Consider the following 13,422-nt stretch of genomic DNA (forward strand, 5'->3'; position numbering starts at 1 on the left):
TACAAATAGATAATTATTAGAGAAATGAAGAGTTATTTTGATATATCTGCGTCATGAATAATATTAAAAAAAAAATTTCAATCGATTCCCTTCAAAATTTCTAACAAGTTAACCTTCCCTGAGATTTATTTTGCGGAGGATATACACATGCCACAGACGAGTCCATTATCTTTACGATAAAGGGGAGTCGGGTTGCCCCGTTAAGAATGAAACTGAGCCGCAAAGGTATTTACCGTTCGTTCCTCTCTTTCTCTCTCTCTCTGACTCGCTCTAACGTGCCGTAAGATAATGGCGGGAAGACGAGACACATTCACTTACACATCGAGATACAGCCGACGTTGTATTCCTTGCGAAGGAAAAGAGAGAAAGAGAGAAGACAGCTGAACACCGTCACCTGCACACTAGGCAAAAAAAAAGGAAAGAAAACGAAAAATAATTATTGTTGTGAATTCTGGTATTATGAAGAGAAAATTACACCACAAATTTTACGTCTTTTTTTTTTTTTTTAGTTGCGGTGCCAACAACGCGATATCAAATCTATCAACTCCGGGTTCAATGCAGATGTCTTCGTTTTTTAATGTAATAACATGTAATATTTCAAACAAGCTTAATGATTATTATAACACGCTTAAAATAACTATTTCAAAAATATATGAATATATCTATGTGCACGTACGCATACGTAGAAATATAATTTTTTTTATCTTCTCTTCCAACATATTATTTCTTTTCCTTTTTCACTGTTTCATCTCTTTCTAGACATTGATTTCCATGATTTTGATTTTCTACTTCATCGTTTTCATGTTGACATTTTTCGTTTTCGCATATTAGAACTTCAGCAAATTTATGTTTCTTAACTGCATTTTTAGTGCACAATGGCAAAATTAATGTTCAACATTTTGCCCCATCCAAAAGATAATAATCGATTACACATTTCTAATTTTTTCGTTCAATCAACGTATGATATTCACATGATTATATATCTTTGAAAAATCGTTCAAAAACGAAAATAATAATGATCAAAATGAAAAATCAAACCTTGCATTGTTTGCATGTTTGTTCAAATTACACCGGGCTTTGTTTTAATCAGGTTTTTTTCTTCAAGTTTCAGTTTACCATTACTCATGAATATATTTTCATTTAATTGAGAATAATTTGAATCATCCATAGAACTTGGGATGTACCTCGTGCTGTTCAATAATGTTTTAAAAAACGATTTTTCATTACTGGAATTACCTATTTTTGATTATTGTCTCAGTTCACTTCAGTCAAACTGTGTTTAACGTCATCATTAAATTAAAATATTATATATCTTTAACAAACTTTTCACCCCAACTATATTTCATATTTTCTTACCACATTTCATGCCTCATACTTCTCACTTCGTACTGCTTCATCTTCCTTGGAATATCAGGTCATGAAAATTCATATTCAGACGAACTGTGATGAATTCTAAGCATTTGCCACAGCTGGTATCAATTCCGTGTAAATTTCAACACCACGCAAAAATACATCCTTATTTAGATACTCGTTGTGATCGTGAAGAAGGATCGGCGTATTGTTCATCGGTGAAAAACCAATCGCTGGGATTCCAACCTGGTTAAATTCAGTCAATGTTATCATTTACATACATTAAAAAACGGAAGTGTACGTGCACTTAATAAGTCATATACGCAATTAATAACGTCTTTTGAACATGTAGAATTCTTTTTCCCCTTAACGAGGTTGAATTTCGTTTCAATCAGATCTTATACAAAAATTGTAAATAAATGTACGGATCTGTGGTCTATATGAAGTCATGGAAATTCATTTCCACATATTGGTCGAGACAGTTGTTGGAGACGCGAAAAATTTAAAAAGACGAATTTCGAATGCATCATAGATCGCTTCTGAAAAGATATGTACGATCTCGATCTCTGGTTTTCTTTAGCGTTATATTTAAATCTTTTACCGATCGCACAAAGCGACTGTCAGTCGCTCCGGGGAAGATTCCGATGTCGAGATTCACTCCCAGTTTATCACTGGCTTTTTTAAATTCCACCCAGAATGGATTTGTACTGTCTACTTTAGTGGTTTCGATTTTCTCGTTTTTCTGCTCAAATTTAACATGCACATCATCTCCAGCCTCTTTGCACCATCCCATCACCATATCTTCGAATTTTTTTTCATCGACAGTAACAGCAATACGAATATCAAATGCAACTACCAATTGATCTGGAATTACGTTGGTTTGTATACCTCCCTGAAAAATAAAGATTGCATTATTATGAAGTGCATCTTTTTCAGAAGTAGGCTGCTATTGAAATTATATTCGCACAATTGGACACAAAAATTACCAAAACAATATTATAATATCGTCAGAAACGTTTCATATTCCAATCAATTTCAAGGCTACTCACCAATATTATCATCCTAGTGATCAAGGCATGGTAAAATAAAACAAAAACGAATTCTTTAGAGATTCATTGATCTTGCAATTGATTTTTTAGAAAAACATTGCGAAAAGTAATTTGACCAATGCCTAATAAATGTATGTATTTTCAAGCATCCCGTAGCTTACTCTCAAATTATTGTATGATTATTATCAAAAATAATGAGAGATTTGAGAAAAGTTCATTTCACACCCTATATCTGGATGAATAAATCATATTGATTCAAGTGCCTTTTTGAAATTTATACTGGAGCCTAGAATCTTCGAAGATTTGATCTCAGGCTGGAATTATCAGATTAAACTTTCAATAATTTGTCATCTAACCTTTAATTGCCAGTTCTCGTAATACTTAAAGTAAAACAGCGTTTATATAAAGTTAAATTTAAATCAAAAGCAACATTATTTCGAAGAGTAAGGAAAGAAATTAAATTGAACGAAATGCTATGACATGAACAGAATTTAAAGAAATGAAAAAAATTTATTACGTTTCAAGGCTTACTTGTAATTGCGTGAGATTAACTGAAGTCACATCTCCCAGCTTGACTTTTGGATCCTTGAGCTTGGCTTTTTCTTTCGCTCTAAAGTCCATGAATTTGTCAATAACAATTCTGATTTTTTCTCCAGCTGTATTATCCAGCATTAGCGATCCGTGGCCTGGATTACCTGGGCAATAGATCCATAAATGCCACAAAGATCGCTCGCCATTGTAGAGAAAAAAATCATTGGTCGGTGATGCAACTCCTTCGTCCAGAGCGAAACCCAAATTCAATGCCTGGAAGTCTTTTGTGTGGACAAACTCTCTCATTCCAAGTACTCCCCCGATTTCTTCGTCAGGTACAAAGGATAAGTGAATCGTTCTGTTGAAACACTGACCCTTCAACTTCAGGCGTCGTATTGCTTCCAAATATTGAATCCCGACGCATTTCATATCCTGACTTCCGCGTGCGTATATATTTCCTTTCTCATCCATGTGCGCACTAAATGGCGGATACGTCCATTGATCCTGAAATAAATTTTTCTAATTCATCTCATGGCTTACTCCAAGCCAAAAGACTGTAATTTAGTGACAGTTGTTACAAACTTCCAGTATCGTAACAACCGAATTGTTACACAGTTTTACATCATTGTACAGAAACTGTTGCAGAAAGTAATAAAAATTGAATCAAAAGTGATGATCGATTAACTTGAGCGCTTCCATAGACAATTACACCTTACAGACATAATTAGTACCCATACTAAGTATTTGATCAAGTTGCTTGAAATTTTTGCGATTTGGAACAAGAATAAGATGAACCTGCGCGATGGTAAAAAGTCAAATGTAGAAGCATTGCTTACAGCAAAAACTGGCACGACATCCATGTGGCTGTTCAAGAGAATAGCAGGTAAGGATGGCTTGAGTCCCTCCCAGGTGATGATGACGATTGGCTTGTCAGGATGCACATGATACACTTTGAGTGGCAGGTCGAGGGACTTTGCCTGCTTTTGTAGAAAAGCGACGCAGTCATCTGAAATCGAAAACTTGCTGTAGAACGGGTTCCCAAACTTCATGATCTACTTTGTTAGTTACACCAGAATCATTGACGGATTAATTCAAAAATAAAATTAAAAACTATGAAGTCGTAAATTTGTTATAAAAAAATTTCAAATACATATATACATAAAAAATTTAGCCAACTGACAAAATATCGCCAGAGAATGGCTTATAACATTGTAGCAAAGGAATTCTCAATCTGAAAATACGGTATGTTGTAAAGCAGGATAGTTAAATAATTGTGTAGAAGAATAAATTGAGTGTAAAATGGTGGTAAAAATTGCACAATCATTACAATCAACAAGTGTTGCAACTACTACTAGTACTTTCATTTTATTACCATTTTATTGATCATCAGAACGAGCTTGCTGTCAAATTTTTGTAATAAATTAAACTCGCGAACTGCAAACTATGATTTAAAATTAACAAAGGTATTTGTTTTACTTCGTTTATTAAAAGGCACCTCCAAGACTAATTTGTGATAAAATATCGAATGTTTGTAATTAGCAGAGTAGTTCCTTTAATCCCATTGAAAAATTGAAATGCAAATTGCAGTGTAGGTATAATGCGGATGTAACTTCAGATCGCATTTAGCACGATTATAACAAAGAGAATAGTTACTTGAATGAGTATGTTATGAAAAAAAAATAAATAAAAAAATGACCATTAGTGATGAAACTGACGTGCAACCAATATTGTATACGTGAATAGAAGTGACGCTATTGTTTCTTGGCTGGCAAAAAAATCAATTTAACGAAGCAACGCCTTACCACGAATCAATAATCAGTTGCGATTTAAAAAATTTATATACGCTCGACATGAAAACCTGTTTTCACATTGAAAATCTCTTATCGTTTCACCGGCGACCGTAGAGGTATACGAACGCAAAATGATTGCGTGAGGCACAAAAGTTTTCGCAAATGCGTTTCACAAACTTAACGAAATGCGCGAATATTGCGAGTATTTCAGAGTGTCTAAACAACAGATCGCGGAGTATCCGCCAATGACTTTGGCGACATAAATCGTAAACAAAGATTCCGGGTCCGGGAAAGAGGCGTGAGGATAAAAAAAACACGTAGCGACAAAAAAAAGACACATCACGGACTCTGAGAATAAAGAGTTCGGCTGTGCTCGGCGGGGGATAATTTTAAATCGACCTTAAATAAAGACGTATGCCGTTTAAAGCCGGAGGAATTTCGCAGAATGCTTTTTCGATAAAACGGATCGGCTTTCTATGGATAAAAAAAATGACTAAACGAGTAATATACCATTTCTTGATACATGCAGGGTGGGGCAGACAATGGCTGGATAGCGTCTTGGACGCCGCGTCCTTTTCAGAGTTCACCTTCGACCAAACTGCCGAGATAACTACTATCGTGGCACAAGCAACACGCCCACATTCATCTGGCCGTGGTTGAAATCATGACGGATGTCGGTCTCCGGTAATGATCGGCTAATTTAGCTAAGGAGGAAACGCGTTGTTGTACGACCCCGTTCAATCGCTATGCACGCACTTTTAAACTGTTCAATTTAAATTTATAATTCACACCAGATTATCGGCCGGTAGAAAATTTCAATCTTGGAATACGAGGCTTTATCAGTGATATATTGCCGAATTACTCACCGTAATTTACGTTGGGCTGGACCGTTGGTATTCGGAGATATTCACAAAAATTCTCTACAGCTGTTGCCTCCAGCTGAGACTGTTTCGGGTACAGCGAGGACATTGCGTGACCTGCTGATCGGATCGCCGCGTCGGACGCCGTGAAGTCGACTGTCATAGCAGACGCTTTGCGTCGATTTAACCAATGGAAATATTCTCCTCATAATGACGTCACGGCGTTCAGCCAATCGCGTTGCGCGATCTCGAGTGGCGCGTAGGAGGGGCGCGAGATGCAATAATTTAAATCCCCATTCAAAAGTGACTCTGAAGGCGTCCTCTTTCACGAGATAACAATTATTAAAACTGGACCATTATTCACTTGTATTTTATTAGGTCAATTACCAGTTGCGTCTTGCTTGCATTGAATAGCATATTGTTCCTCGCGAATACGCTGCGTAAGGCTGTTTACAATTAATTCCTCAGTCGTTCTACACAGAAGATATTTAATGGTATTTATGAAACTGGCTAGACGTAACAATGCTTACCCGTGTTGTTTTATACAGCACACGTATCATGTAAGCTTGTGATAAATACGACGTAAAAACGTTTATTTCACAGTAGTTACCTTCTGATAACGTATTGCGCGTAGATACTCAGGCCCATATATTGTCAGAGATAAGACAAGACGATGATTTATAGCACGTTATTTATCGAGTACAAGTTGCCAGATCCAGCACAGATGTACACATTCCATAATTTTGTAAATGAATTTGCGTGAATTAATTGAACAACTAAAATCACATCCACACACGTAATGAAAATAATTTTAAATCGTCATTCTCGTTCCAGTTACCCAATTTTCGGATACGAATTAAATTCGTTCGGATCTAATTAATAATTAAATTAAATATTGAGGAATTTGCAGGAAATTATTAAGAGTTTAAATGATAAGCAGTTATTGACTCGGATGAGATAAGAAGTAAAGTCTAAACATTATTTTACTGAAGTTGATATCACGTTTTGAAAAATATGATGATAAAAAGTGAAGGGCTATCTTTCTCTGAAAAAAACTATGAAGAAATTGTATTTTAATTCGTAAAATGTATTTCGATTTTATTAAATTTCATGTATGCCTAAATATGAGCTCTTTACAATATTGTATAATAAATTTATACCATATCCAATATCTGATATTGAAGAACTCGTTACACTTATTACTTAATAACATGAATTAATTCATCATATCATATAATTAATATAACATTGCTATATCTAGGCACATACATGTAACAGCGAATCGCAAATAAAAAATTATAATATGTGTTCTGATATTATTTTTAATATTAATATTTCAAATTTTTATGTATATATTTTTATATATATGTATATATGTATGTAATTATTATTAGCTATATTCTAATTTATTTACAACACTGAAACAATTATTTTAGACCACTTTAATTCTTTCTCTTTTATGCTACCTTATGTCGAATAGTACGAATAATTACTTATTATGCTAACACATCTATGATACAAATATAGCAGGGTTGTAACAGAATTGTACAATATTCAGGGTAGTTGTTAAGTTGGTTACAAGCAAAGCGATTGCAATTGTTACAATAAATGAGACAGGTCTGCAAAATTTATATGCTACAGCTAAACTAATTTATACATCTTGTATTTACACTTTTCACTGCATATTCAATATATGAGAGATACTTAGACTTGTATTTTTATATTATATTTTTTGCGTAATCGTATAAATCTGCTTAATTTCTCAGTTTAGTACGTATTTAACAGTAATTTCCTATCCAAGAAGAGTGCAGAATGAAAAGGTCCGATAACTGCCAGACGATCAACAAAGCTATCACGTTAAAGTCACTCCTTAATTGCGCCCATTTGAACGGAATCAAGGCAAAGCCAAGACTGTGTGTAGCATAAATAAAATCAACAAGCTATGCAAGCATATTTCGATACATTTTGAAATACAGATGTGAACACAATTTAGATTTATCAATTACTTGTTTGGTAATTTGTCACCCTATTTTCGGAAGTATTAGAAGTGTAAGTTTTTTCACTACCTAAGGTCATTGAGTCTTGAGATGGATAATTTTTTAATATGTCAATAAAACTGGTGCTCTTAACTGTGAAATTGTAGATGCTGCTTATATTAAAACAGGGTGACACATGACCATATACTAAGACATTTTTCGAACTTTGGTGCTGATATCTTGTTACAATTGAAAAAAAATCAAGCTTCTTTACTCCAGATTGAATCTTATTTGTATGCAAACATAATAAATACTTCATTCTATATCAAGACCACTGATTACACGCTGTACATATAATATACTATGCAAACAGATGCTGTATCATTGTTTGAGATTGCACACAAATTGTTCACTCGTAAGGGTGTAGCTGTTTTTTTTTTCTTCTAATTTTAACATCGGAACTATCGATACGCATATGTATGTAATTTATGGTAGGAAAAAAGATACAGTAAACGTAAATAATATACTCAAAGAATCTAAATTCAACGAAACAAATTTACACGCTTTGTTGAAGACGATATTGTGTGAGAATTTTTTTCCAATTACAACCAAGTACAACCGATTGTAAAACAACAACACTAGAAGTAGTACAATCAAAGATTTGAAATGATGAGTTGAAATAGTTGCGCCCTTGTTTGGTCTATGAATGTATTTCTGGAAATTTCGAACTTCTGATAAATTTATCACAGATTTAGTAATTCAAGTGTTTAGATTTGAAACAGTATTAATATTGTATACCATTAATTACTGTACATGAATCCAGACGGGCATCATCAGTTATCTATGCAGTTATATCGTCCTATTATTCAAACATGTATTAAGTCTTGCAAGCGTAACGATTATTGGAGTTTCCTTGGTTGAAGTTGAAAAATACATCCGTTCTATCAAAACTTTTGCTGTGTAGCTAATTATTGAAAAGAAAATTTTTTAAGTGCCAAGAGAATATTGAGCCGTTGCAATGCATGAAACCCTACGTAATACAAGTGTTAGTACCTATGATTAGTTTCATATTAGAAAAAAAAACCATAAAAGATTTAGTGTAACAATATTTGTTCGAAGGATACTAATTATTTACATAACATGTTTATGGCTTACAAAAAAGAATTAAATTAAAACTAGTTTTGAACTCTCAGTAGGAACATGCAAAAGATGAAAAGAATTTGATAGAGTAAACCGTGTTTGCAATTGTTTGAAGCTGTTTTTTGATCTTTTTAAAAAATCAAAATAGATCAGTTAGCTGCACTAGAATGAATTGTATTTATGCCTCAGTACATTGAAACGGAAAAGAAATGTTCTTTAACGTAGGCAGCTCAAAATTGAGGTATTTTAGCATATCATACTTCTATAACACTGCAATTTATGTGAAAAATTATATTGCAAAAGTCAAGTTCAAAGATCTCATTCTTTGCAAGCCTAAAGAAATTTTACGTGAATTTTGTGTTTTATTTTTTTGCAGATTACTACTATTTAAACCTTTTGCACACAACCTTAGAAATAGTCTTCGCTTATATTATGTTGATGCAAAGCATTGTATAACAGACAGAGAAGCTTAAACTAATGCAAGATATAAAGTGAAGTAATTCTTTACAGCATTCAAATAGTTCATTTTTTCTATCTCAAGTATCAAAATGCAAAACTTAAGAAATTTGAAGTACTCGATAAAGACATCCAATTTATAACCAACCTTACGAGGATAATAAGAACTTTTATAAAAACAACTAACACTATATTTATCATAATTTTGTACCAATATATTGCATTGAGCTGCGTCTCAACATCAAAATACAGAAGATTTATTAGAAAGAATTGACCAATAAATTTTTTTAATACACTGGAGCTTTATAATTTAGTCTGTGCATAATTTATTTCAATAGAAGTTTTTTCAATGAAATATTATATCACATCGCCACCACGAATAGAAGCTTCAAAAAAACAACAATAAACTGTTCGTTGCTTTTAAATCGTCATACTGTGAATATGTTTAATATTTCAATTTCAAATATATAGGGCATTCACCATTTTCGATTTCGATAAAAAAATTTTATGCAATTGTCCCTATTCCAAAACAATACTCTGAATTTCGTCAGAATTTTTCGAGTGAATTTATATTACTTATGGTTTTTGAAAACCAACACGTCTTATGTCATAGTTTAAAAATCTGGTGTTGCATGAGAAAATATTTGAGCGACGTCCATAGTAAACTGACTCTTCCTTATATTTTTTTGTCTGTGAAGAGCTTACAAAAGAGTCAAGGTGATCCCCGGCTTACTTTAAGTCTCAGCTTGACAATTATTATATCCAATACATGATTTTTGAGAATTTGATGAGGTTTGTAAATTATGCCATAAGACATGTTGGTTTTCAAAAATCATAGATAATGCAAATTAACTGAAAATAATCTGAAAAATTGAGAGTACTGTTTTGGAGATGGGACAATGGCATAAAAAATTTCAAACAAAATCAAAAAATTGAGGGTCCAACGTCGGTACAGTTGGCGTAGAGTGCCCCATATGTATTTTTGCTTCAATGTCGAATTGAATAAGTTATAATTTACCAAGGAACTACATATTTACAAATGAATTTACAACTTAATGTAAGAAAAGCATCATTATTTAAGCTTATTCGAAAGGTACAAGATTTTTAAATCTGCCGTCAGCACCAATAATGCAGCTTGAAAACAACCATGAGCGTCAAAGGTTCATTGGAACTAAAGAGGATGATGTTACTACCAGTGCTAGCCATATATTTGAATGTGTTCTTTAAATGTATTGTGTGCAGCAAACTACATAATGTGATGAAAACTCAGCCAATTTATAAATTAGTAAGATGCAACAGAATTTATGGAATTAATTGCATACTTGATTCATACTTTAACTCTATGTAAAATTACAGCAAAATTGACATCACATATTCTTTAAGTTAAAAAAAAAAGCATGTGTCCCACCTATCTTTAAAAAATTCATGACTGTGACGAATTTTAACTGCTGCATCAGTCATCATACACTTACGCTATGTACACATATACAAGAGTTAGATTGACTTAAATCTTAAGTATTGATTATCTATGTAGATGTATAACGCAATATAATTATTATACACTGGGTAGTTGCGTAACTAGCAGATTATTTTATTCAAAAAAATATTTATATATATATGTATACGTGTGACTGTATATTTTTACTTAATGTTGCCCATAGAAAGAAATTTCAAACATGCACGTCATAAAATCAGAAATCTTCAACGTGTGTGCAAAAGTGGAAAAATATGAAAATGCAATCTACATTTTAATGCATTTCAGAAATTCCATACATCTGAAAATCTGAAAAGTTCCACACTTCTCATGAAAGCTGCTCTTTATTGATGAAACTTTTACGCTTTGGTTTTATTTTGTCATGAATTTAGCAAAAATGTAAGAATTTGAGCTGGTTCTCTGCGATACACAGAGGTAAAAAATGTTAATGGCAATGGCATATTTTTACTTAAAAACTTTTTCTACAATTCTCCTGCCATGATAAATATTTTTCTCTTTACTCTAGTTTTAATGTTTTAAACATTAAAAATTTTTTTCGCCGTTCATCGAGTTTTGTACTTAGTTGAATGTTAAGTTTTGGGATAATAATTTTCCCATGTTTTAAAGATGATTCTTTTTTCTTCTTTATTTTTTTTTTTACTTTTTTCATTTGCGCCTTGTGTTTACTGCTTTCATTTAACTGAAATATACATTTGTACCTCTATCAACTATTTAACTAAAAATACATATAATTTAAAACATTTTTATTGGAAAACCGTATCATAAAAAAAAAAATTTCATTTTGACATACAGAAAATAAACGCCATTTTTTCAAAACTTCCAATACACGAGGAATTCAGAAAAATTATTATTTTTTGATTCAAGTTTATTAGATAATGCTAAGCCAGGCCGAAAGAAATTGGTCGATCAGCTCCAGCAACGACAAAAATAAAAAATAAAAATAACGGTTATCAATGCACAAATTTCACAATTGAACTATGAACGTTAACTGTCGCAAAGAGCTGGAGAGTCCGACCATTTAACCTGTGTATGAGTACGTCATACAATAAATCGAATCCGAACGCAAAAATAAATTTTAGCATTTTTCATTTATTATAACTAATCATTGGGCATTTTACAATCAAATATAAAATATAGAGAATTTTGGGCATAATGCTGATAATATTTAACAGCACCCCACTTACCTATACGACATAAGTTTATATATGAATCTAAAATAACTACAGTTAAATATATAATTTTCATATCGTTATATTATATTATGCATGTATGTAAATAATATGTACAGACAAGATGGACAACGTAGGTTCAAATTTATATAATGTGCATATTACAAGTAATGTTGAAGATGTACATACGTACGGATCTTCGATTTAGTAACGATCGTGAACTAATCATTAATTACGTTCTGTTCTATAACTAAAGCAGAGTTCGTAAGGTAGTTGATTAAACAAATCTTGAGATTGATCTCTCCAGCTTATATTGTGTTAATTGAAATCGGTTTTATCGATAACAGATTAATGCTATGTTTCAACACATTAGGATGACTCGTTTATGAGAAGTGTATGACTTCTAAACTGATTATTCTTGGAGCAAATGAGGAGAAAGGGGGTCGAAAATACGCGTGATGAAATATTCGAATTGTCAACGTTTTGAAAACATAACAAAATATCAAAAACAGCCACTTCCTGTTTGAATACTATGCCTTAAACTTGTCAATCGAAAGCTGGGTGAACTCTGTCATAAAACATTTCATCAGAAAGACGCAACACTAATGTGACGAATCATTACTACAAAATGCAACACCGGTTTCAGCACTAACTTACAGTCAGAATAAATACAACAGACTAAAAATACTCCCCAATCGTATTTGTTTATATATGTACAACCAAATTGAGACCTAACTGGGTGATAGTACGGTATGTTTTTTTCGTAATATCCAATGCCTTACTGTTTTCTCGTAGTAATTGCTAGAAAGCATACAAATAATGCAGAGGGAGTAAGAAGAAAAATTAAAGAATAAAAGATAGAGAAAAAATGTACAAAACATTCTGAAAGAAGGCTCGTCACATCTGTCACGCACAGCCTTTTTTTTTTAGTGTCTCAAACTCAGAGGACACTTTCTAAGTTTTTATGCTTCATCAGCAGTCCAGGAGTAATAAACCTTGTGTATAATAATTACTGGACCAGCATATGCACAATTTGACAATATCAATGTAGTCAACAACAAAACAAATATTTCAGTTTCAAAGTTCTTTCACTTGACTAAAAAATTTGCAACGTTACTAGCCTTAGCGTGAGTTATGTTCTTGGTGTCGGATGGTTGAAGAACGTTTTCTGAGCCTGGGATGGCGGTGGAAAAAATTGAGCAGTCAGCGGTGGCGGAGGTGGTGGTGGTGGAGGCGCAGTTGGAAATCTCTGGGCTGGAACAGTCGACGAAGATGGTACGAACTGCGGTGGGTAAGGATTAGAACCCGGCGGTGCTTGAGGTATTAAAAATTGTTGCGTTTGCTGTTTGTTAGGCAAAGGTTGTGCCGCTGCGCTTGGATATATCGGCTGAGACACTGCTTGAGGCACTGCAAAGTTCGAGTATTGCACTGGCACTGGTTTAGCTTGAAACTGAGGAAAATGGATCGGGGCTGAGCCAGGAGGTGGTATATAAGGTTGAGGAGGTAATTGCGGAGATGGATACACAGTTGCTGCAATAGGAATCGGAGCATGAGCAGAAGGGGATAATTTTCGGGCCTTCAGAATTGCCTCTGCAGTCAAACCTGC

At 33.3% G+C, this 13,422-nt stretch overlaps 2 protein-coding genes across 10 annotated transcripts in view; both read right to left on the reverse strand.

Annotated features, from left to right (window-relative positions):
* Positions 1–436: 436 nt before the first annotated feature.
* Positions 437–6,133, reverse strand: LOC107225667 (aminoacylase-1). Of its 2 annotated transcripts, XM_046738691.1 has the most exons (6): positions 6,127–6,133; positions 5,587–5,751; positions 3,767–3,936; positions 2,931–3,434; positions 1,952–2,242; positions 437–1,596 (listed from the first exon to the last, which is right to left on the reverse strand). In XM_046738691.1, exons 2-6 carry the CDS (start codon positions 5,741–5,743, stop codon positions 1,453–1,455), a joined length of 1,266 nt encoding a protein of 421 aa, XP_046594647.1. In that variant the 5' UTR covers positions 5,744–5,751; positions 6,127–6,133; the 3' UTR covers positions 437–1,452. The 2 variants fall into 2 exon arrangements, with proteins under 2 accessions (XP_046594647.1, XP_015521691.1); XM_015666205.2 differs by lacking the exon at positions 6,127–6,133 and having other exon boundaries at positions 5,587–5,758.
* A 513-nt stretch (positions 6,134–6,646) lies between these two features.
* LOC107225627 overlaps positions 6,647–13,422 on the reverse strand; it is a 36,262-nt gene continuing 29,486 nt past the window's right edge. For 6 of the 8 annotated variants that reach the window (XM_046738679.1, XM_046738677.1, XM_046738681.1 and 3 more), the window contains one exon: positions 6,647–13,418. In XM_046738679.1, coding sequence (XP_046594635.1) covers positions 12,949–13,418 — 470 coding nt within the window. In that variant the 3' untranslated portion in view covers positions 6,647–12,948. The remainder of the gene's footprint in view (positions 13,419–13,422) is intronic. The other 2 variants (XR_006904127.1, XR_006904126.1) reach the window with 1 other exon arrangement.

The sequence above is a fragment of the Neodiprion lecontei genome, chromosome 4, assembly GCF_021901455.1.
Source record: "Neodiprion lecontei isolate iyNeoLeco1 chromosome 4, iyNeoLeco1.1, whole genome shotgun sequence".
In the NCBI taxonomy this organism is placed as follows: Eukaryota; Metazoa; Arthropoda; class Insecta; order Hymenoptera; family Diprionidae; genus Neodiprion; species Neodiprion lecontei.

Excerpts from the sequence above, each read along its gene's own strand:
- LOC107225667 (XM_046738691.1), bottom strand. The coding sequence starts at position 5,743 with ATGACAGTCGACTTCACGGCGTCCGACGCGGCGATCCGATCAGCAGGT. Across the intron at positions 3,937-5,586 it reads CCAGCCCAACGTAAATTACG|ATGACTGCGTCGCTTTTCTA; the intron begins GTGAGTAATTCG and ends TTTCGATTTCAG. Across the intron at positions 2,243-2,930 it reads TTAATCTCACGCAATTACAA|GGAGGTATACAAACCAACGT; the intron begins GTAAGCCTTGAA and ends TTTATTTTTCAG.